General features: G+C 41.6%; 1 protein-coding gene across 1 annotated transcript in view; it reads left to right on the forward strand.

Moving 5' to 3' along the window:
* The window catches only part of LOC145355530 (uncharacterized), a 201,272-nt gene that overhangs the window by 85,307 nt on the left and 90,227 nt on the right, over nucleotides 1–25,738 (forward strand). The window contains exons 7-8 of the mRNA XM_080207775.1: nucleotides 9,906–10,074; nucleotides 21,497–21,648. Coding sequence (XP_080063901.1) covers nucleotides 9,906–10,074; nucleotides 21,497–21,648 — 321 coding nt within the window. The remainder of the gene's footprint in view (nucleotides 1–9,905; nucleotides 10,075–21,496; nucleotides 21,649–25,738) is intronic.

Consider the following 25,738-nt stretch of genomic DNA (forward strand, 5'->3'; position numbering starts at 1 on the left):
AGTGTTGGAATAGTAATTGGCCAGATTGGGTTTGTCCTATTTTTGTGTTCAGGACATAGCTGTTTTTTTTCCCACAATGCCAGATAGATACTAGTGTTATATCTATCTATATTGGAACAGCTTATCCAGGGGTGTGGCAAATTCTGGAACAGAAGTCTTCACTCCTATTGCCAAATATTGTCAGAGCCCATTGCCTTTGCTTTATCCATTTTCTGATATCAGATGGAGTGAATTGAATTGATCGAAGACTGGCATCCGTGATGCTGGGGACTTCTGGAGTAGACCGAGTTGGATCATCCCTTTGGCACTTCTGGTTGGAGATTGCATCGAATGCCTCAAACTTTTCTCTTTTACTGGTGTGTTGGCTGCCCATCATTGAGGGTAGGGTTTCCTGCCCCAGTAAGTTGTTTAATTGTCCACCACCATTCACAGCCAGCTGTGGCAGGACTGCAGAGCTTAGATCTGACCCATTGGTTGTGGGATTGCTTAATTCTGCCAATGACTTGTTGCTCCACATAGCCTTGTGTTGTAATTTCACCAGTTGACACCTCATTTTTAGATATGCTTATTGCCGTTCCTGGCATGCCCTCTTGCACTCTTAATTGAACCAGGGTTCATACCCTGGCTTGGCAGTGATAGAGTGAAGGATATGTTGGGCCACAGGGTTACAGATTGTGGTTAAGTATGACTGTGATGCTGCTGATGTTTCACAGTCTTGTCTTGATTTGATCTGGTCGAAATCTATCACATTTCATATGGAAGTAGCGCTACAGAAATGATGGGTATCATCAGTGCAAAGATGGGACTTTGTCTTCACAAGGATTATATGGTGGTCACTTCTACCTAAACTGTCATGGACAGTTGTAGCTGTGGCAGAGAGGTTGGCGAGGATGAGGTCATGTATGCTTTTGCCTTTTGTTGGTTCCCACATCACCTGCTGCAGACCAAATTTAGCAGGTATGTCCTTTAGGACTTGGCCAGCTCAGTCCTTAGTGATGTTACTAAGCCACTCTTACGATAGACATTGAAATCACCCACCTAGAGTACATGCTGTGCCCTTGCCACTGTCAGTGCTTCCTCCCAGTGCTCGACTGAAGGAGTAGGAACATAGGAACAGGAGTAGGCCATTCAGCCCCTCAAGCCTATTGTACCCTCCAGTGCAATCACGGCTAATCAGTAGTCTAACTCGATATACCTGCCTTATCAGTACTGAGTTGTCAGCTGGTGGTGGTGAAAGGGGGATCTCATCATCAGCAGGAGACTTCCTTACCCATGTCATGAGACTTCATGGGGCTGAGAGTCAATGTTGAGGACACACAGGGTAACTTACTGTATGCCGCTCGGCCAGGTCTGTTCTGTTGATAGAACATGGTGTTGGAGTTGTTTTGGACATTCTCTGTAAGGTGTGACTATGTCAGACGTGATGCATCTGTGAGACAGCGCTCCCAATTTTGGCACAAGCTCCCAGGTGTTAGTAAGAAGCACTATGCAAGGTTGACGGGGCTAAGTTATCATTCCTGGAATCTAGGTTGATGCTGGGTCATCCATTCAGTTTCATTTCTTTTTATAGCCTCTGTAGTAGTTGGATACAATTGAGTAACTTGCTAGGCCATTTCAGAGGGCATTTCAAAATCAACCACCTTTCTGTGGGTCTGGAGTTTATACCAGGTTTCCTTCCTTAAAGGACATGAGTGAATCAGATTGGCTTTTAAAACAATTGACAATGGCTTAATGGTTTTCATTAGGCTTTTCATTTCCAGATTTATTTTATTGAGTTTAAATTTACTATCTGCCGTGGCGAGGTTTGAAACCAGGGCAGAATTACTAATCCAGTGACAATACACTGCACTGCTGCCTCCTCCCTGATGCCAGTCATCCACTAACTGGTGCACTGTTCATGGCAATGCCTCTATCACTAAGAGTCTACTTGCCATCAAATTAGTGAACTTGTGTCACTATTTTTAATTACTTGTATGTCTGTATTCCTAGGTCTTTGTATCTGGATTCCATTTAGTCTATTATTCTCCACAGTATATGTGATCTCCTCAATGTTCCTTTCAAATACACCACTTTATACTTATTTGTGTCGTAATTCATTTGTCAATTATATACACATTCTGTAAATTTATTAACTTATATTTTCCACGTTCTTTGTGTTAAGCTACGCTTCCTTATTGTGCTGTCTTCAGATTTGGTAATTGGACTTGAGTCCTTAAACCAATTCATTAATATGAATTATGAACAACTGTGGTCCCAGCATTGATCCATCAAGAATGCCACTCCCCACTTTTTGGCAATCTGAGGAGTTATCCTTAACCATTACTCTCTGTTTTCTGTTTTATAGCTAAATTGCTATCCATTCTGCTGCTGTCCCCTGACTCTGCGTGTTATGAATTTAGTCATGGGTCTACTTGTGGTAGCCTTTTGAAGGCTTTTTGAAAATCCAAATATGTTGCACCTACTACATTCCCTTGTCTACTCTATCCCTTATTTCTTCAAAGAATTCGATAAGGTTGGTAAAATATGACCTTTCTATTTGAAATTTCTTCTGACTTCCTAGTTTCTTTTCTATTCAAGTATCTTTTGTACCACCTATGTTAAGCTAATCGATCAATAGTTCTGTGGAATTATTCAGTTCTCCTTTTTAAATATATAGATAACAGTCAGAAAATTTACCTTGCCTCAAGTAAAGCTAGATACCAGAAAAACATCACTGTGAAGGAGGAGTGGATATATGGATTTGTTAATGTTATGTCCACTTTATGCTTTCAAAGAAAAACAAAAGTTATGTACAACTTTTTCTCGAAAATAAATGGAGTAGAAACTGTTATAACACCTGTTGTAATGTCTATTTTCAAATAACTTTAGTAACATTTTTAAAGAGGGGACAGATTAATACTGCTGAAAACATGGTATCATCGGCGTGTAATTAGGGGTATTATATGAACTTGGAGAAGGTAACCCACCCCTTGAACCTGGCCCACCATTTAATAAGGTTATGATTGATCTGATTGTCTCCTCAACTCTACTTTCTATCTATCCATGATAACTTCTCACCCCCTTGCTTATCAACAATTTATCTTAAAATTATCCAAAGAGTGTTTCCATTGCTTTATGAGGAAGAGTGTTCCAGAAACTCTGTGTTCTGCGAGAAAACGGTTCTCCTCATCTCTTATTTTTAAACAGTGACCCCTGTACCTGATTCTGCCACAAGGAGAAACATCCTCTCCACATCTACCCTGTCAACCTCTCAGGATCTTGTATGTTTCAATCATGTCACCTCTTAGTCTTCTAAATTCCAGTGAAAACAACATAACCTGTCCAACCTTTCCTCATAAGACAACCCTCCAATTCATGGGGGGTATTAGTCCAATAAATCTCTGAGCTGCTTCCAGTGCAGTTACATCTTTCTGTAAATAAGATGCCAATATAGTACACAATACTCCAGATGCTGTCTCACCAATGTGTTGTATAAAAGAAGCATAACCTCCTTTTATACTTAATTTCCCTTGCAATTTGCAATTATATTCTATTTGCTTTCCTAATTACTTGATGTACCATTCATGCATTAGGACACCCCGAACCCTCTGCAACGTGGAACTTTGCAATTGCTCACCATTTAACTAATATGTTTCTTTTTTATTCTTCCTGCCAAAATGGGCAATTCACCACATTTTACTTCTTTTGCCAGATCATTGCCCACTCACGTAATCTGTCTATTTCTCTTTGCATCCACCTCATGTCCTCTTCACAACTTACTTTCCTACCTATATTTGTATCATCAGCAAATTTAGCAACATAAAATCAGTCCCTTCATCCAAGCCATTTATATAAACTGTAAAAGGTGGAGGTCCCAGCACTAATCCCTGTGACACTGAGTTATTCTTGTCAACCAAAAAATAACCCATTTATGCCAACTCTCTGTTTCCTCTTAATCAGCTCATTTTCTATCCAGACCAATTTGTTATCCCCTACAAGTTTTTATTTTCCATAATAACCTTTGATATGGCACTTGATCAAATCTTTTCTGGAAATCTAAGTACAGTACATCTACTGATCCTCTTTATCCATAGGACACATTCCTTCTTCAAAGAACTCCAGTAAATTGGTTAAACGTGGTTTTCCTCTGAGAAAACTATGTCGGCTCTGCCTGATTATCTTGAACGTATTTGAGTACCCAGTTATAATGCCTTAGCTTGTAATTTTTTCCTATGGCTAATGTTAAGCTAACTGGCTAGTAGTTCCTGCTTTTTCTGTCTCTTCATTCATGAATAAAGGAATTAAATTTTGCTATTTTCCACTCATATGGAACCTTCCCTGCATCTAGGGCATTTTGGAAAATTAAAACCGAAGCATTAACTATCTCACTAGCCACTTAAGATGCTAAGATGAAGTCCATCAGGACCCAGGGACCCAGGGTCAGCCCACAGCTCCAACAATTTGCTCAGCATCTGATGATAATTTTCCTGAATTCCCCTCTCCCTTCCATTTCCTGATTTACAGCTATTTCTGGAATGTTATGTTACCTTATTCTCTAAAGTGAATACCGATGCAAAATATCACTTCAATTTATCTGCAATCTCCTTGCTTTCCATCGTTAATTCCCCACACTCACTTTCAATTGGACCAGTGCTCACTTTGTTAATGCCAAGGGATATGTATCAATGGAGTCTTTCTGATTGCTGTGGCTACACCCAGATGAAAGTTTTCAAACTCTACGCTCCAGGTCCAAGTGTGAGGAAATATAGGTATAAAGAAAGATATAAAAATAGGATATTTCCTCATTAAAACAGTGCTCATCATGTGGTGATGTTGAAGAAGTGTTTACAACACTGAAACTGTGAGAAGGATCGATAGAAGCAACAGCTAAGAAATTGAGAGCTGGAAGCATGGATAAAAATTAAATATAAGAGTTTTCCCACAGAGTTTAATTGAATACTTTGCTTTCTCTGTTTTATTATTTAAGGACATGCATTGTTCAGAGAAATTATTGTTTTCACTCCAGTCATTAGACTGCTACCTAGCAAGATGAAGGGCATAATTAAAATTGAAATAGCTGCACGGACAGTAACCACATTATACAGCGGCACAGTTGGCCTATGAGTAATGCACATGGAGAATTTAGTATTGACACCTAACCCTCTATTATAAAATATAAAGCCTGCCATTAGTGATATGGCTAATTGAACATTTTTGTGTTATTTTCTAAATGTCATTTAGTTGCAGCTTTCTGACGATTGCCTTTTAAGACATTCAGCCCCAATTACGTCACTTTATGTCCTCTGCAGTCTTAGTATTTGCTCTAGAGGGTATTTTTAAATTAATAGTTTACGTTTGGCTTACTGCCACTTAAGCTATTAACTGGAATTGCTGAAGATAACACAGGCTAAATTAAGCTGCCTGGAAGGTGCTACCCTTGTGTTAGGTGTTATATCTATTACTCCAGCAATGAAAAGACATAGTGAAAAGTATTTTTATAGAGCTGGATTATCTTTAATATCACTGGTGTTAACTTGGTAGGATGGGTGTGGCGATGCCCACTCAACTATTTTGCTGTTGATCCATCACATTCATAGAAACCCTAAAGTGCAGAAGGAGGCCATCAGCCCATCGAGTCTGCACCGACAACCATCCCACCCAGCCCTTATCCCCTCAATCCCACACATTTACCCTCTAACCTATGCAGCCTGGGACACTAAGACTGTTTAACATGGCCAATGCATCTAACCCGCACATCTTTGAACTGTGGGAGGAAACTGGAGCACCCGGAGGAAGCTCACACAGATACGGGGAGAACGTGCAAACTCTACACAGACAGTGACTCAAGCTGGGAATCCAGCTCCGGTCCCGGGAGCTGTGAGGCAGCAGTGCTAACCACTGTGCCATCCTCTGACATTCTCAGCTTAATTTGGATATTTTTAAATGAACTCCTACCGCTATCTGTGCTGAGGAGTTATGGATACGACAGGAGAATAATTGTTGTGTTGGCCTTCAATTCCTGTAGCTATATGGCTGAAATGAGGAATGTGATGAGCTTGGCAAAACCTATTGGCAAGGAAGAGTGCATTGATTAGTCAGCACTTGATGGCATTGACTGGATTTGACTAACCATTAAATTCCTTCTATTGGCCATAGTGACAGGGACCTTGGTAACATAGTGGACTTTCTGGTATTTGCTCATGCTAACGTCATTTAGATGGAAAATGTGATGTATGATATAATACCATTTATTACTGTGTTATGTGAATTTGTGGGTACACATCCAGGTGTATGCTTCTTCCATTTCAATTACTTCTGATGGAACAAATTACGTGAAGAAACGTAGTATTTATCAGGAAGGTAGTATTCCAGCCTTCTGTCCAATTGTTCACCCTCACTTGCTGAAGAACTGGTTGGTAATCCTTTTAAGAATCTGGCTCAAAATTAAAATGTGCACAATATGAGCATACTGACACTATGTACAGGAAAGACTAGGTGATCCCTCATGCCAGTTCATGATGGCTGCTACAGCATGGACTAAACATTTCCTGCCTCTAGTCCCATCACACTCCACTGCACAATGCCACCATTTAATATTATTTTTCCAAAAGGAAATTTCAATTGACAATGGCAGATGGCAACATCTGGTTGCCCAAACCAAAATGCTGCATTTCAAGGATAGGATTTTCTAATGGGTCTCTGAACCTTGCTGTCAGGCGCAAATGGTGGTCAGAGATCAGCACTGTGTGCAAAACAATAACCTGTGATTTTCAGTAAACTGTGCTTTTCTCCAAATTAGCAAATGAATGGGCAGATTAAGGTTTCCATTCTGCAGGGTTTTGAAATTCGGAGTCGGAGGCTGTCCTCCCTGACAAAAACAGCAGAATGCCACAGCACTAAAGTCAGTTAAAAGACCCAACTTCCCCAGCCTAGCATGTTAACTATGATGTATTAGTCGAATGGCCTTTTTTCTAAATCTTTTCCAAGGTTATAACATTTCTAACCTTGCAAGGGGACCAGAATTGGACATGATATTCTAGAAATAACTTAACAAAAGTCTTGTAAATGATGCTATGTATTGGGTTGTCCTAAGTACACATTGTGACACTCTTGCCAGAATTCTACCGCCCTGTCTGCCAGATAATTGGAGCAGGCAAGGGTTGGAAAGCAGAAATGTCCATTGACCTTGGGTGGGAATTTCCTGTTTCGCTTGAGCAAGGCTGTAAAATCCCGCCCACCATTTGTCTTAGCTGTTGCGTTGGGATAGTTCATGGGCCTGCCTCCTTGTCTAATCCCATCCTTGATGCTACCAAAATTAACTTATTTATGCTATAGACTCTCAGCACTGGTTGTGGACATGCGTAGTATATGCCTGCATGTTCGTCCTTTGGAATTTCTGACTGGCAAAAGAGATTGGTACCTTAGTGTTGCTGGATTCTGTCACAAATTTCACCCCCACCGATCCAGTTTGTTTTGTGATCTCTAAGCTTGCAAATGAGCAGCTGTACTTAAGAAGGCAATAAGAGATGAATATTCTCAAAAACCAAAAGGAAGGATGAACAAAGAGCTAGGTGCCATTTTAGAAAGGCTATAATGTCAGGGTAAACTGAAGGAAAATTAATATTATGAGGCATGTAATTTTTTTTGTAAATGGGTGGCATGGTGGCATAATAGTTAGCACTGCTGTCTCATAGTGCCGGGGACCTGGGTTCAATTCCAATCTTGGGTGACTGTGGAGTTTGCATGTTCTCCCTGTGTCTGCATGGGTTTCCCCCGAGTGTCCCAGTTTCCTCCCACACTCCAAAGACGTGTGAGTTAGGTTGATTAGCAACACTCAATTGCCCCTTAGTGTCAGGGAGATCAGCACTAAATACATGGGGTTACAGGGATAAGGCCTGGGTGGGATTGGTGTCGGTGCAGGCTTGATGGGCCATATGCCTCTCTCTGCACTGTAGGGATTCTACGTTTGTAGAAGTAGAGAACTGCAGTTTAGGACTGGTATCGGAAGAGACAGTCATGTCATTTCATTTCATAATATAATTTGCTGATAGTTTGTATGTTTCTACTAATGTTCTGTACTATGTGATTTTGCAGTACATTGAATTTAATGTTTAATGTGCATCAGTTATCTTTTCACAAAAAATGCTGTTTGTTTTTTGGAGGTCAATGGCTCACTTGGAACCCATTACTTGTTCTGCAAACATCAGGCTATATAATTATGGTTTGATTTATTAATTTAAAATAGGATAATTTATGTTCTTTAAAAAGCTTCATTAAAATGCTGCAAATGGAAAAATGTCTGCTTGGGGACTGTTACAAGTGATGATTACTGTTTAAGAAGGGTGACAGATCATCACATATATACATTAAATAGGGTTTATTTTTGATTGTTGTTTGGTTTTATTTAGGAGTTGCAGAAAAACATATGTTAATAAGGAATAATTTGTCTATATCTGTTGTGCATGTTAGGCCTTATTTCAATTATTTGGGAAAGTTGCCAGTGCCTATTATGCTTGTGGAAGTAATTTGCCAATTCTATGGGAATCATTTGTGTCACTACTCTTACCAGGCCTCATTGAAGCCCAGGGAGTAAGTACAAAAATCGTGAGATAGCAGGCCAACAAAAGCCCTTAAATGTGTTTTTTAAAATTAAGACGTGATATGAGTATTGCAGACAAAGCTAACATTTGTTGCCGATCTCTAATTGCCCTTGAGAAGATTAAGCCAGAATGAGCAGGAATATTCTTAGAACAGGAATTAAACTTCTCATTATTTAAGATGTATAAGCCTACTTTGGGCTACCATCATTGGTTGCTGGAAGATTATCTGACCCAATTTGGGGTCAGCTTCAGTTTAAGGTGGCCTTAACCCATGAGATTGCTAATATGTGCAGCAGGTTTCAATTTCTTCAGTTTGTTTTTCTGTCAGTTTGGCTAGGAAGAGAAGATTTGGTGCTAATGGTATCTGTAAATTGAACTCACACATAGACACAGTGAAGGAAGAAAGATTTTTTTTTTCTTTTTCAGATATTCAGTTCTAACCTGTGAATTGTTTTGTGCTACTGCCATAGGTTATAATTTCAATCCCATTCCCTTCATATGCATTTGTGGCAAGCAACCGTCTCGATTTTGCCCAAACTCTTAGTTATCTTTAATATTCATTTACTTTATTTGGAATTGGCAAATTTATTTTTCTCTTTTTGTTTACACTTTTATGCTTCTCACAAGAGATATTTTGATGCATTGAAAGTACTAACACCAGTGAGAAGACATAGCATTGGCATTGATCAGCTAGGTAGTCAATATCTTTTCCCAAAGGTTGGGGAGTCGAAAACTAGAGGGCATAAGTTTAAGGTGAGAGGGGAGAGATACAAAAGGGTCCAGAGGGGCAATTTTTTCACACGCGGAGTGGTGAGTGTCTGGAACAAGTTGCCAGAGGTGGTAGTAGAGGCAGGTACAATTTTGTCTTTTTAAAAGCGTTTAGACGGTTTCATGGGTAAGATGGATATAGAGGGATTTGGGCCAAACGTGGGCAATTGGGACTAACTAAGTGCTTAAAAAAAGGGGCGGTATGGACAAGTTGGGCCAAAGGGCCTGTTCCCATGCTGTAAACCTCAATGCCTCTATGACTAATCTGTTGAATTTTCTTTTGGTCATGGGCTGCGGGCAATGTCACATGTAAGCCCAACCAGGTAAGGATGACAAATTTCCTTGTGAACCAGATGGGTTTTTACGACAATGGACATCATTAGACTTTTTAATTCCAGATTCTTTTATTGAATTCTCATTTCACCATCTGTCAGGGTGGGATTTGAACCTAGGTCCCCAGAGTCTCTGAAATATTAGCCTAGTGACAATATCACTATGTCACTGCCTCCATGTGATGTTAACAAGTGATATTGATGCATCTCTTTCTGTTTTCCATAGACCTATCTTCATATAACCGTTTAGAACTTGATGCTTCATTGTCATGCCCTGGAACAAGAGATGAAACCTGTGCTCACTGGGACCACACCGTTCAACTTTATGTCTGCTGTACGTGGAATAGCTCGTATTGCAACCTTGAACTTGGAAGATGGATTACACCATTCCGCAGGTCAGCTGGCATTTAATGTATGAATGTAATGTAAGTTGTTTGATATGCAGTCGCATAATCATAGGAGTTGGCTCTGAGGGAACCATTTGGCCCATTACAACTAAATCAGTGCTTAAATTGGAGCTAATTACTTTAATCCCATTTCCATGTGTCCACTCAGGCTCTTTATTTTGAAATATCCATTTTCCTTTCAGAGAATGTTATAGCCTCTGTTCAAGTAGCCACTTGTAAAACATTTTATGTTCTCTGAAGGAAAAAGGTTTTTCTAAATTCTCCCTGACATTCATCTAGTGTTTGTGAGTTTGTGTCTCTTTGTCAAAAAACCATTGGCCTGTGGAAACAAACTTTTACTATTTACTCTCAAAACTTCACTTGGATTTTCCTTTAATCAGCTCTGTTCTGCAAAAAAGGAGCCAATTTTTCAAACTTCTTTTCTTAAATTTAACTTGCTCGCAGCATAATTTCAATGATTCTTCACTGTATCCTTTCTAATATCCTTACTGTGATGAGTGTTCAAAACTGCATGCAATACTCCTGTAGCCTTACCAGTGTGTGTGGAAATATGTCATTTAAGTCTCAGGAGTTTGAGTTCTGAAAGTAAATTATAGCTAAATTTATTACTTTCCAAACCTAAGACCAGAATTAGGCCACTCGGCCCATCGGGTTTGCTTTGCCATTCAATCATGACTGATATTTTTCTCATCCCATTCTCCTGCAGGAATGCAGATGTAAAAATTAAATGTAAATTGTTGTCCGAGATTACATATTTTCCGTTAGATTAGTACTTAGCAGACTCACTCTGTTATCGTCCTCTTTTTTTGTTGTGTGGACATTGAAGGTCTCATAGAGATTGAAAATAAACTTGCCAGCTGTGTAATAATGGGCTTTTTGTGCATTTTGATGATGTTGAGGCAGGGAGATTAAATTGTCTTTGAAATATTGGTGACGCTCCAACCAGACAAGTGATCGCTCAGTGATAACAGGAAAAGGACCAGGGGAAACTGCTGTGTTGCTCCCTGACATTTGCATGCAGATATATTCATTCCAGAACAGTTTGTTCGGCAGAACTTTCTTTTAATCCAAAAATGTTGGAGAGGATTAACGCCATCAATATCACTTGCACTTCAGTGAATAAAATTATATCAGAGGTTGAAAGTTCTCTTAAACTTGGTATTTAGCTTATTTGTGCTGTTGTTGTATACAGTATATAGTATATATTGAAACATTTTAAGTTCTTAGCAGACTTGACAAACTTGGGAGTTTCAGAATAAGGGGTCGGCCATCTTAGGACTCCAATGAGGAGAAAATTTTTCAGTCAGGTGGTTGCAAATCTTTAGAATTCTTTATCCAGGAGCGTTGTGGATGCTTTGTATTTTGAGTGTTTTCAGAACCAAACTTGATAGATTTTTGGGTACTAAGGCAATCAAGAAATTATGAAATGGGAGATTGATCAGAAACATATAAGGCCTTGCTGTATACTTCCTGGCAATATTATACATTTCAATTCTGTGTACACATTTAATGAAAATAAAATATTTGTATTTATATAGTACTCATTTCATCCTAAGCACTTTGAGAAAATAAAAGCAGGAGTAGGTCAATCAGCCCTTTGAGCCTGCTTCACCATTCAACATGATCATGGTTGGTCATCAAACTCAGTAGTCTGATCCCACCTTCTCCTTTGGGCCTTGATCTTCATCGCCCAAGAGCTATATCTAACTCCCAACTGCTTTCTGTGGTAGAGAATTCTATAGGCTATATTGCTATATATAGTGAATTCTATGCCACTCACGTGGTGGAGAAATTTCTCATCTCAGTCCCTATCCTTAGATTATGACCCCACAATCAGGAACATCCTTCCTGCCATCTACATTGTCTAGTTCTGTTAGAATTTTATAGATTTCACTGTGATCCCCTCTCATTCTTCTAAACTCCAGAGAATATACTCCTAACTGACTCAATCTCTCTGCATTCATCAGACCAGTCATCAAAGAATCAGTTTAGTAAAGCTTCTCTGCACTCCCTCTGCAGCAAGAACCTCCTTTCTCAGATAGAGATCAAAACTGCTATGACCTCACCAAGGCCCTGTATAATTGCAGCAAGGTTAAAATCCTCTTGCTACAAAGGCCAACATAACATTTTCTTCCTTTATCATCAACTGCACCTGCATGCTTATTTTCAGAGACTGGTATGCAGGGACACCTTTGTCTCTTTGCATATTCCCCTCTCAATTTATAGCCATTCAAATATGTCTTCCTGTTTTTGCTACTAAAGTGGATAACCCCAATTTTATCCATATTATACTGCATCTGCCATGCATTTGCCCACTCACTCAGCCTGTCCAAATCGCACTGAAGCATCTCTGCATCCTCATCACAGCTCACCTTCCACCCAGCTTTGTGTCATCTGCAAATTTGGAGATACTACATTTAGTTTCTTCACATACATCATTAATATATATATATTCAGAATAGCTGGGGTCCTAGCACCGATCTCTATGGTACCTCGCAGCCTACTGCCTGCCATTCGGAAAAGGACCTGTTTATTCCTACTCTTTAGTTTCCTGTCTGCCAACCAGTTTTCTGTCTATCTCAATATACTGCCGCTAATCCCTTGCATTTCAGTTTTACATGCTAATCTTTTATGAGGGACTTGTTGAAAGCCAAATAAACCACATCCATTGGCTCTCCCTTCATCAAGTCTGCTAGTTACATTGTTGAAGAATTCCTGTAGATTTGTCTAGGATGATTTCCCATTCATAAAGTCATGCCTATCCTGTCCAATTCTAACATTGTTTACCAAGAGCTCTGCAATAATATCTTTGATAATGGACGCTAGAAGTTTCCCTATTACCAGTCAGGCTGACTGGTTCCCAGTTCCCTTCCTATCTCCCTTTTTAAATAGTGGGGTTACATTAGCTACCTTCCAATCTGTAGCAATTGTTATGGAGTCTACAGAATCTTGGAAGAAGACCATCAATGCATCCACTATTTCTGGGGCCACTTCCTTGAGTACTCTAGGATTTGGAGATTTATTGGCCTTCAAACCAATCAATTTACCCAGCATCATTTCTCTACTAATACTAATTTCCTTCAGTTCCTCCCTCTCACTAAATCCTGTGGTTCCCCAACATTTCTGTTACATTATTTGTGTTCTCCTTTGTGAAGACACAAGTATGTATTTAGTTGGTGCCCGTGTAGTCGTTATGTTTTCGGAGATAAGCACAGCAGCTAGTCCTGCATGCATAGGGTTCTAATAGTAATAATTTAAATGACCTCTTCATCTGCTTGTTGATTGATGAACAAACTTAGGTCAGGACAGTGGGAGCACTCAATGCTGTTCTTAAAATAGTGCCTTTTTTGTGTTGAGCAAAACAGGGCCTTGGTTTGATGTCTTATTCCACAGATTGCAGCTCTGATAATCAGCACCATATATAAATAAAATCATAATGTGACTTTAAAATTGGTAACCAGTTGTGTATGCTCAGCCCGAAGGAATTATTTCCCCAACTCCTAACCCTGCTTCACTGAAAGAGCTCTGACGAAGGATCATCCTGACTCGAAACATTGACTCCATTTCTCTCTCCACAGATGCTGTCAGACCCGCTGAGTTTCTCCAGCATTTCGTATCTTGTTTTTGTTTCAGACTGTGAATGATTCAGGAATAATAGGTGCGACAATCCCAGGTAGTGTTGGTCCCCTTCACCGTCAGGTTAGATTACCTACAAGTGCTTGGGATATGGTTTGGAGGGGCTGGGCACGGACCTAAACTGATATGAGTGTGTGGCCATAATAAAACGAAGACTTGGCATGTGGGCGCAATGCTTTCTTCACTGTGGGTAAGAACCTAGTCATCAGGTGCCAGGCACTTGCAGCATTGCTGTACTTGGCGCAGGCCTGCCCCATACCGCACCCCTGTGCTGTGGCAATCACCTGTGCCATTGTCTGCTTTTTCTGGAAAACAAAACTGGTCTGTTTCTGGAAAGATACAATGTACAAAACTTTAGACAAATGGGGAAAAGTCATATCCAATGTCACTGTCATCCTGATGGCCACCATCGTATGTGATTATAAGCTGTGTATAATCTTCAGAATGCAATATTTTTAAATTCATTTAAGGGATATAAGCATCACTGACTAGGCTGGCATGTATTGCTCATCCCTAATTGATGGTGGTGAGCTGCCTTCTTGAACTGTTGCAATCCTGAGGCATAGGTATGCCCATGGAGCTGTTGGAGAGAGACTGACAGTGAAGGAGCAGCAATATACTTCCAAGTCAGGATGGTGAGTAACTTGGAAGGGAACCTCCAAGCAGTAGAGTTCCCAGGTATCTGCTGCTCTTCTTCTAGATGGTAGTGTAATGGGTTTTGAAGGTGTTACCTGAGGAACCTTGGTGAATCCTGGTGTTGGTGATGTTGAGGACCTTCAGGGGAGGCCAAGATGGATCAGCCATTTGGTACTTCTGGCTGAAGATCGTTGCAAATACTTCAGCCTTATCTTTTGCAGAGATGTGCTTCCCTCCTCCATCATTGAAGGTGAGGATATTTCTGGAGCAGCCTCCTCCATGAGTTGTTTAATTCTGCATTACCAGTCATGACTGGATGCGGCAGGACTGTAGAGCTTAGATCTGATCCATCTATTACTTACGTGGCGAAAAACTGCAGCAGGCGACGGTGCAGAGGGACCTCGGGGTCCTTGTGCATGAGTGGCAAAAACCCAGCCTGCAGGTGCAGCAGGTGGTCAGGAAGGCTAATGGGATGCTGGCCTTCATAGTGAGGGGGATTGAATATAAAAGTAGGGAGGTCTTGCTGCGGCTGTATAGGGCACTGGTGAGGCCGCAGCTGGAGTACTGTGTGCAGTTTTGGTCGCTGTACTTACGCAAGGATATTTTGGCCTTGGAGGGAGTTCAGAGGAGGTTTACTAGGCTGATACCGGAGTTGAGGGAGTTGAGCTATGAGGAGAGGCTGAATAAACTAGGCTTGTACTCGTTAGAGTTTAGAAGAATGAGGGGAGATCTCATTGAGACATATAAGATGATGAATGGGATGGATAGGATAGAGGTGGAGAGACTCTTCCCGCTCAGAAAGGACAGTAGGACTAGGGGGCACAGCCTCAAGGTAAAGGGGGGGCGGTTTAGAACGGAGTTGAGGAGGAACTTCTTCACTCAAAGGGTGGTGAATCTCTGGAATTCTCTGCCCGTGGAGGTGGTGGAGGCTGCCTCGCTAAATATTTTTAAGACGCGGGTTGATGGGTTTTTGATAAGCGAGGGGATTAAGGGTTATGGGGAGAGGGCGGGAATGTGGAACTGAGCCACGACAGATCAGCCATGATCTTATTGAATGGCGGGGCAGGCTCGAAGGGCTAGGTGGCCTACTCCTGCTCCTATTTCTTATGTTCTTATGTCTTGGAATTGCTTAGCTCCGTCTATTACTTATTGCTTCTGCTGTTTTGTGTACAAATAGTCCTATGTTGTAGCTTCACTAGTTTGACATCACGTTTTTAGGTATGTCTGGTGTTGCTTCTGGCATGCCCTCCTGCACTCTTCTTTGAGTCAGAGATGATTCCCATGCTTGGTAATAATGGTATAATTGGGAATATGCTGGTTCGTGAGGTTACAGATTATGGTTGAGTACAATTCTGTTGCTGCTGATGGTTCACCACACTTCATGGATACACAGTCTTGAGTTGCTAAATCTGTTCAAAGTCTATTCCATTTAGAGCTGTGCTAGTGCCACACAACATGATGGAAGACATCTTTAACGTGAAGACAAGACTTTGTCTCCTCAAGGTCACATCTACTGTCATGGATGCTGTCACGGACAGATGTCTGTGTGCAGATAGATTGTGAGGATGAAGTCAAGTATGTTTTTCCCCTCTTGGTTGTTCCTTCATCACCTGCCACAGTCCCAGTCTAACAGCCATGCTCTTTGGAACTTGGCCAGCTTGGCCTGTGGTGGTGTTACTGAATCACTCCTACTAATGACATTGAAGGCCCCCACCCAGAGTACATTCTGCCCCCTTGCCACCTTTTAGTGCTTCCTGTAAGTAATGTTCAACATGGAGGAGCATTGATTCATCGGCTTGAATGATTGTATGTGGTAATCAACAAGATATTTCCCATGTTTGACCTGGTGCCTGGACTCATAATGGGGTCCAGAATTGAAGTTGAGGAGTCCCAGGACAATTCCCCCCTGACTGTACACCTCTGTGCATTCAGCTCTGCTGAATATGTCCTACTGGTGAGATAGGATATACCCAGGAAAAGTGATGATGGTGTCTAGTACAGCATCTGTGAGGTATGGTTTCATGAGTATGACTATGTCAGGCTGTTGCTTAACTAGCCTGTGAGATAGCTCTCCTAATTTTGGCATAAGCCTCCAGACATTAGTAAGGAGGCATCTTGAGAGGAATTGCTTGATAGAGCAGACGCAGCGTGGTTTCGTTAAAGGGAAGTTGTGTCTGACAAATTTACTGGAGTTCTATGAGGATGTGTCTAGGGCGGTGGATAGAGGAGAGCCAGTGGATGTGGTCTTTCTTGATTTTCAGAAGGCATTTGACAAGGTACCTCACAAGAGGTTATTGCAGAAGGTCAGGGGACATGGAGTTGGGGGTAGGGTGTTAGCGTGGATAGAGGATTGGTTGTCAAATAGGAGGCAGAGAGTGGGGTTCAATGGGTGCTATTCGGATTGGCGGATGGTGACTAGTGGAGTGCCCCAGGGGTCGGTGCTGGGGCCTCAGCTATTTACCATTTATATAGATGATCTGGAGGAGGGAACCGAGTGTAGGGTGTCGAAATTTGCTGATGACACCAAGATTGGTGGAACGGCAAATTGTGCAGAGGGTGTGGAAAGTCTACAGAAGGATCTTGATAGGCTGGGCAAATGGGCCAGGAAATAGCAAATGGAATTTAATGTTGGCAAGTGCGAGGTGGTCCACTTTGGTAGGAATAATGGTAGGAAGGATTATTACTTACATGGAGAAAAACTGCAGCAGGCGACGGTGCAGAGGGACCTTGGGGTCCTTGTGCATGAGTCGCAAAAACCCAGCTTGCAGGTGGTCAGGAAGGCGAATGGGATGCTGGCCTTCATAGCGAGGGGGATTGAATATAAAAGTAGGGAGGTCTTGCTGCAGCTGTATAGGGCATTGGTGAGGCCGCAGCTGGAGTACTGTGTGCAGTTTTGGGCGCCGTACTTATGCAAGGATATTTTGGCCTTGGAGGGAGTGCAGAGGAGGTTTACTAGGCTGATGCCGGAGTTGAGGGGGTTGAGCTATGAGGAGAGGCTGAATAAACTAGGCTTGTACTCGTTAGAGTTTAGAAGAATGAGGGGAGATCTCATTGAGATGTATAAGATGATGAATGGGATGGATAGGATAGAGGTGGAGAGGCTCTTCCCGCTCAGAAAGGATAATAGGACTAGGGGGCACAGCCTCAAGATAAAGGGGGGGGCGGTTTAGAACGGAGTTGAGGAGGAACTTCTTCACTCAAAGGGTGGTGAATCTCTGGAATTCTCTGCCCGTTGAAGTGGTGGAGGCTACCTCACTAAATATTTTTAAGATGCGGGTTGATGGGTTTTTGATAAGAGAGGGGATTAAGGGTTATGGGGAGAGGGCGGGAATGTGGAACTGAGCCACGACAGACCAGCCATGATCTTATTGAATGGCGGGGCAGGCTCGAAGGGCTGGATGGCCTACTCCTGCTCCTATTTCTTATGCTCTTATGTAAGGAGAACTTTGCAGAGTTGACAGGACTGGGTTTGCCTTTGTTGTTTCTGTGCCTGGATTGATGCATTTTGGAGAGTATTTAAAAGTCAATCATATTGCTCTAAGTCTAAAGTCACATGTACACCAGACAGAAAAGGATGGCAGGTTTGATTCCCTAAAGAGCATTAGTGAATCAACTGGGTTTTTACAAGTCTGCAGTAGTTTCATGGTCACCATTAGACCAAGTATAAATAAATACTAAGAGTCACTACGTGCTGAGGTTTTATCTTTTCCCAGTGTGCAAAAGATGGATCAGACCATGTTGCTGTGGAAAGTGCCAGTCATTTGTATCGTGCTGTATTTTGTGTGCTTGTGGAGAATTTTATGCAGGAAAGCATCAAAAACCAGAAGTCCATCAGGCAGTGGTCTGCATGTAATGTCCTTGAGTCCCTGTGGGAAAAGGAGATGGCAAATTCTTTCAGATTGTTCATTGAGCAGACTGTCAATGTCATTGGCAGAATGCTTCATAGCCAGAACTTTCAAATAGATACCAAGAGGTAGCTTAGCTGGTGCTGAGAAGGGCCCTCCCCATCAGATCCTTCCTGCATGCTCAGAGTCTCGCACCTCTGCATATTGTCCTGGAGGTTTTTGTTGTGGGGAAGAGACTATTCTGCCTTTGCAAAGCAGGTCTGAAAAAAGATACAGGCCAGAATTTTCTGGCTGTTCACGCCAGTAGGACTCTTCAATACCGGGGTAGCACACCCCCCGCCTGCATGTTTCCTGCCAGCGTCAAGTGACATCAGTGGGAATTTCCATTGACAGAGGCATGGCCAGAGAGTCCTGCAGGTAGTGAACAATGCGCCACCTCCCGCTGGTGGGAAACACGTGGCTGGGAGGACGGAGAATTTCACCCATAGTGGTTTTTGTCAAGGTTTTGCTTGAGCAGTCCCATGACAAACAACTCTGTTCAGGGGAGCACACTGAGACCAACAGCGAATGTGGATTTAGGACCATCAGCTCAGTGAACAGTCTCTTTGTTCTGCCTTGTTGGTCTTCCAGTGCAAAGAGCTGTCCACGGGTGAGTCTTGCAGCTTGTCCCTCAGCAGGTTGTCCTGGACCTTGGAATGTGCCACTGTAAAGTTTGGGGCAGCTTCCAGAAAGGCAACTGCTTAAGATCCTTCAGTGATTGTACACAGAGGGGCTGAAAGATGTGAAGAATTCCTTGATATATGTTTGACATGTAATAAATATTGTAAATATTGACTGTAATTGTAAATGTAGCAAGTAACAACCAAAGTTTGAAGAAACCAAGTTGTTTTGCATTTTTATGTAATGACAATGTTGAACCGTCATGTAAAAGTATTTAAAAAAACACAGTAATTTGGGGAAAGCTTAAAAATCTACATCCCAGTTCTTTGGTTAAAAGTATACCCAAGGAACAAGTTGTGTTCTAGAAGTAACATATTTATACACATTTCAGGATTATTTTTATAACATACGAGCTAAATTGCCCACAGCATTGCCCATGGTCAATTAAGGAATGTGATTTTTTTTTAAATATGCAAGCTAACAATGTAGTTGGAAGAGAGACTTGAGAACTGAGCAGTGTGATGGTCAGAGTCTGCATATTGCTAGCTGAGCTATTGAATCGCGCAGGAGTTTTATTTTATACCATCCTTTATTTCTGTGTGATTTGTTTGACTGTCAGTTGCAGGGGAGATGAATCTGCATCAAATTATAGAACAAATGCAGTGTTATGGCATAGTGGCATTTGTCTGCCCACTCAGCTGATTAGGTATGAAGAAGTAACTATTTTTTTACTGAGGGTGTACTGCCATCAACAACTGTTTAAAAAAAGAAATTGTTGCAAGCAATTATTGTCATTACTACCAACATTATCAGTATGTAAACTTTCCACTTGCACTGGACGGATGCAACTAACAATACTTTAGTAGCTCCATGCATACACGATGAAGCAGTATGTTGATCAGTGCCCCATGAACTAGCTTAAACATTTACCGCCAGCATAGTGTTGCTGCAGATTATCTTAACTACGGGATGTACTGCACGTGGCAAGGCTTTCTCAGCAGTTCTTCCCAAACTCATGAACCTCACCAGCTAGAAGAACGTGGGCAGCAGGTCCATGGAAATGCCATCACTTCTACATTGCTTTTCAAGTCCCATGCCTCCCTGACATTGATATTATCCCTGGTGCTTTGTGTTGCTGGATTAAAATCCTAGAAGTCTCTGCCTAATGGCATTGTGAAAGTACCTTCACTATAAGTTATATTCTCTCTTCCTGCCTGCCAAAATCTACTCTACAAATTTGTCTGATTTATCTTTGTTTGGACATTCTCATGCACAGAAAATATAATCATGAATAACACTGGTTAAGAATATGTATTTGAGAGAGAGTTGAGGAACATTTGGAATTCTGTAGCAGTGCGAGGAGGTGGAAACAGCACATAATCTGCTTTGTGCATGATACTGCCAAATTGCAAAAGTGAAATTGTTGCATACCTCAGCTTTGCAAGCCTTCAGTTTGAGGCACTGTAGGGTCACCAATCCTGTGGATCTGTACCCCAGCAAGGTATCAACACTTTCAGGAGAGGAGGAGGTGTGAAAAGTTGCAGAAAAATGATGTAAAAAAAAAACTTTTAAAAAATTAAAACAATTTACCTTTAAAGCAGTGGTGGGCAATCTGCAGCCCAGGGACCACAGCAGCCCACCTGGGTTCTGAGTTCATGAGTCTTTTGGTTGACCCTTGCGCACACAGAGGGTTGCCCCATTCCGCTGATTCCTTTGCTATGACCAAAGTGATCCGCATGTATAGCAAGGTCAAGTGAAGTGAGGTGCATGCTGGTTGCACATGATGTTGACTAAGAGTTGTGCACCCCCTCTGCATCCAAAGTGTAAATATTTATTTTGTTTTTGCTTTTTGAAGTTGATGATTTTGTTAATTTATAAATGATTAAGCATTTTCCATAACTCTATGAAATATTTGGCGTGTATTGAATGTATATATTCTTATTCATGGGGTCATGGTTAGCGAACAAGCCCAATTTTAATTTAGCGGCCTACTGGCTAGCCTAGATTGCCCATCACTATTTTAAAGAACATATTTGATTCCATTTTGTAGGCATCCAAAACCAACACTCTTTTATCAAATAGGTGTAATTCATTTACACAATTAAAATACTAAACAATGTACATAAAATGGTACAATAAGCTGCTTTCTATTATGTATTTTCATTTCCTTTTATGCAGGTTACTAGGATATTTTAAAATTATGTGATAATTCGGTGATACCAATGGATAATTTTTTAAATATTTCAACTAAAATATGAGGGAAAACATGAAATTGCAAATTGGTGATATAGTTTCAGACTAGCTTGCTCAGTAGTTCGGGAAGCTTCATTGTTCCATCCTATAGACTGGGTTTTTACCCACTGAATCATTGGAAAGATTTAGAAGAATGCTACCTCAGTAATGTTCAAAATGCCAGTTATCCAGTTAGCACTGATGTGTCTTCTATAAGCAAGCTATAGATGTAAGCCAGGAATTTCCTCAGAGCTGTGCTCACTCCTCTACTATAATTTTATAGAATGTGTGTTGAAGAGCAGGAGCAGTTCTGAGCAAATAGGCTTGTGTTTCCTTCACCATCTCTATTTTCCTTTGATTTACCAAAACGTTACACAGACCTTTACAATTCATAATTACAGACGCATCGGCCGCTGGTTAACAGACGTCTCACCACTTCTACCCCTGTTTAATGCTAAAAAATGCATGTTCACGCTGAAGACAGTGCCTTGGGCCATGCCTTGGAAACCATCGCTCAACCTTCGTTTCAGTAAACAAAACCAGCTATCATCAGGTAGGAAACAGTTGTATTTTATTTATGTTTAATGGATTTCTTATTAGAGATAAAAAAAATTCTATATTTTCTTTAATGTGTCTATTTTTAAAAATGAATTTGACTTTTTTTCATCATGCACAGAATAGATTTAAAAAGAAGCAGGGGATAAACAGTTAGAAAGTAGACTGAATGAAGGAGAAGAGTACTCAGCAAAATTATCTAACGAGTCAATCGGAGCTAAAGTTACTGGTTTTGTTCAAATTTACAGCTGTAGAAAAAAGAGATGCAGGGATAACAGAAAATAGAAAGATTATATTCATGACAGTTTCAATAGAACAAGTATAAATCAGTGTTGCCCATCTAGCCTGAAATCTGAATTGATAATTGGAATAAATAGTTTCTTCATGACATAATCGGGCACATTTTCTTTGCAAGCTACTATCACGTAGACCACTTTCAGGAGTGCAAGTCAGAAAATTGTGTGTAAATTCTGCATTTTTCCATTCATTTGCTTGCTGTATGGAAAATCATGGGTTGTGTGTCGGTAACTTGGAAATTTACTGGTGCATGTCTGGGAAACCACAGGAGGAAACTCTTTTGCTTGAAATGTTAACTGGCGAGTTACCCCAACAGCACACAGAAATAAGAAGCTACAGCACCTCTGGATGATAGTGACTGCAAAGTTCAAAGTGGCTTGGGATTCAACACCGCCCACAGTTAACAGGATAAGGATAATATCAGGGCAGTAATGAGAGACGATATAGGCTCTAAGGAGCAAAACGTGGAATCGTTGTGGGTGGAGATAAGGAATAGTAAGGGGAGAAAGTCAGTGGTGGGCGTGGTCTACAGGCCCCCAGATAATAACTTTGAGGTGGGGTGGGCTATAAACAAGCGAATAATGGATGTATGCAAAAATGGAATGGCAATAATCATGGGGGATTTTAACCTGCATATTGATTGGTTGACACAAGTCGGACGCAGTGGGCTTGAGGAAGAGTTCTTAAAATGCTGTCAGGATAGTTTCCTTGAGCAGTATGTTACAAAACCTATGAGGGAGCGAATTATCTTGGATCTGGTACTGTGGAATGAGACAGGTAGAATTAAGGATCTTCTTGTGAGGGATCCTCTTGGGATGAGTGATCACAATATAGTTGAATTTTTGACACAGATGGAGGCTGAGAAAGTAGAGTCCCAAACCAGTATCCTCTGCTTGAACAGAGGGGAGTATGATAGGATGAGGGCAGAATTGGCTAATGTAGACTGGGAGCGCAGACTGGTTGGTAGGACAGCTGAGGAACAATGGAGGATTTTTAAGGAGGTTTTTTTCAGTTCTCAGCAAACATATATTCCGGTGATAACGAAGGACTGTAAGAAAAGGGATAACCAGCCGTGCATAACAAAGGAAATAAAGGAGTGTATTAAATTAAAAACCGATGCATACAGAGTGGCCAAAAATAGTGGGGAATTAGAAGATTGGGAAAGCGTACAAAAACAACAAAGAATGACTAAAAAAGCGATAAAGAAAGGAAAGATATTATGAAACTAAACTAGCTCAAAATATAAAAAATGATAGTAAAAGTTTTTACAAATATATAAAAAGGAAGAGAGTGGCTAGAGTGAATGTTAGACCCTTGGAGGACGAGAGGGGGGATTTAATAGTGGGAAACGAGGAAATGGCTGAGACTTTAAGTAAGTTTTTTGTGTCGGTCTTCATGGTGGAGGACACAAATAGCTTACCGAATATTAACGATCGAGGGCTAGTAGGAAGTGAGGTCCTTAATACAATTACTGTTACTAAAGAGGTAGTGCTGGGTAGACTAATGGGACTGAAGGTAAACAAGTCCCCGGGACCGGATGGAATGCATCTCAGCGTTCTGAAACATAAGAACATAAGAACATAAGAAATAGGAGCAGGAGTAGGCCATCTAGCCCTTCGAGCCTGCCCCGCCATTCAATAAGATCATGGCTGATCTGTCGTGGCTCAGTTCCACTTTCCCGCCCTCTCCCCATAACCCTTAATCCCTTCTCTTATCAAAAACCCATCAACCCGCTTCTTAAAAATATTTAGCGAGGCAGCCTCCACCACTTCAACGGGCAGAGAATTCCAGAGATTCACCACCCTTTGAGTGAAGAAGTTCCTCCTCAACTCCGTTCTAAACCGCCTCCCCTTTATCTTGAGGCTGTGCCCCCTAGTCCTACTGTCTTTTTTGAGCGGGAAGAGTCTCTCCACTTCTATCCTATCCATCCCATTCATCATCTTATACGTCTCAATGAGATCTCCCCTCATTCTTCTAAACTCTAACGAGTAAGAAATGGCAGAAGTAATAGCAGATGCGTTAGTAGTTATTTATCAAAATTCGCTGGACTCTGGGGAAGTGCCGGCTGATTGGAAAACAGCTACTGTTACGCTGCTGTTTAAAAAAGGAAGTGGACAAAAGGCAGGTAACTACAGGCCAGTTAGCTTAATGCCCATAGTTGGGAAAATGCTGGAATCCATCATTAAAGAAGAAATAGCAGGACACCTGGAAAAGAATGGTTCAATCAAGCAGACGCAGCATGGATTCATGAAGGGAAAGTCGTGTTTGACGAATTTACTGGATTTTTATGAAGATGTGACTAGTGCGGTTGACAGAGGGGAACCGATGGATGTGTTTTTAGATTTCCAGAAGGCATTCGATAAGGTGCCTCACAAAAGGTTGCTGCAGAAGATTAGGGTACATGGAGTTAGGGGTAAAGTGTTAGCGTGGATTGAGGATTGGCTATCTAACAGGAAGCAGAGAGTTGGAATAAATGTGTGCTTTTCTGGTTGGCAGTTGGTGACTAGTGGCATGCCGCAGGGATCGGTGCTGGGTCCTCACCATATACATAGATGATCTAGAGGAGGGGACTGAGTGTAGGGTAACAAGTTTGTGGATGACACGAAGATGAGTGGGAAAGCAAATTGTGTGGAGGATGCGGAAAGTCTGCAGAGAGCTTTGGATAGGCTGAGTGAGTGGGCGAGGATCTGGCAGATGGAGTATAACGTTGGCAAATGTGAGGTTATCCACTTTTGAAGAAATAATAGTAAAATGGAACATTATTTAAATACTGAAAAATTACAACATTCTACTTTGCAGAGGGACCTGGGGGTCCTTGTGCATGAATCGCAAAAACTCAGTCTGCAGGTGCAGCAGGTGACCAAGAAGGCAAATGGAATGTTGGCCTTTATTGCGAGGGGGATAGAATATAAAAGCAACTGTACAAGGCACTGGTGAGGCCACAACTAGAGTACTGTGTACAATTTTGGTCCCCTTACTTGCGAAAGGATATATTGGCCTTGGAGGGAGTACAGCGAAGGTTCACCAGGTTGATACCGGAGATGAGAGGGTTAACTTATGAGGAGAGATCGAGTAGATTGGGCCTGTACTCATTGGAGTTTAGAAGGCTGAGGGGTGACCTTATAGAGACATATAAGGTAATGAAGGGGCTAGATAGGGAAGAGGTAGAGAGATTCTTTCCACTTAGAAAGGAAACCAGAACTAGAGGGCACAGCCTTAAAATAAGGTGGGGGGAAGGGGGGGGTGCAGTTTAGAACAGAGTTGAGGAAGAACAACTTCTTCTCTGAGGGTAGTGAGTCTCTGGAATTCTCTGCCCGTTGAAGTGGTGGAGGCTGCCTCATTGAATATGTTTAAGTCGCGGGTACATAGATTCCTGATCGATAAGGGAATTAAGGGTTATGGGGAGCAGGCGGGTAAGTGGAACTGATCCACTTCAGATCAGCCATGATCTTATTGAATGGCAGGACAGGCTCGAGGGGTTAGATGGCCTACTCCTGCTCCTATTTCTTATGTTCTTATGTAACACCAGATCTACAGCTTGGACTGGGATTCATGCACCTCCCACTCCCCTTTTCCCACTGTTTGGCAGCTCTCTCGCCCTATGCTGGAACTCCACCCCTGAACTTCCTTGGTTCTCCACCACCACCTTTAGCACTCACGTCACATCCCTCTCTCTGGAAATTCTGAGGCGGAATCGGACTGTTTGTGATCTTGGCCCCAAGATGAACTTCTGACCTTATACCTGTAGCCTCACTAGAATTATAGAATCCCTGTAGTGCAGAAGGAGGCAT

The sequence above is a fragment of the Carcharhinus amblyrhynchos genome, chromosome 2 (genome assembly GCF_965287045.1).
Source record: "Carcharhinus amblyrhynchos chromosome 2, sCarAmb.v2.hapA, whole genome shotgun sequence".
Taxonomy (NCBI): Eukaryota; Metazoa; Chordata; class Chondrichthyes; order Carcharhiniformes; family Carcharhinidae; genus Carcharhinus; species Carcharhinus amblyrhynchos.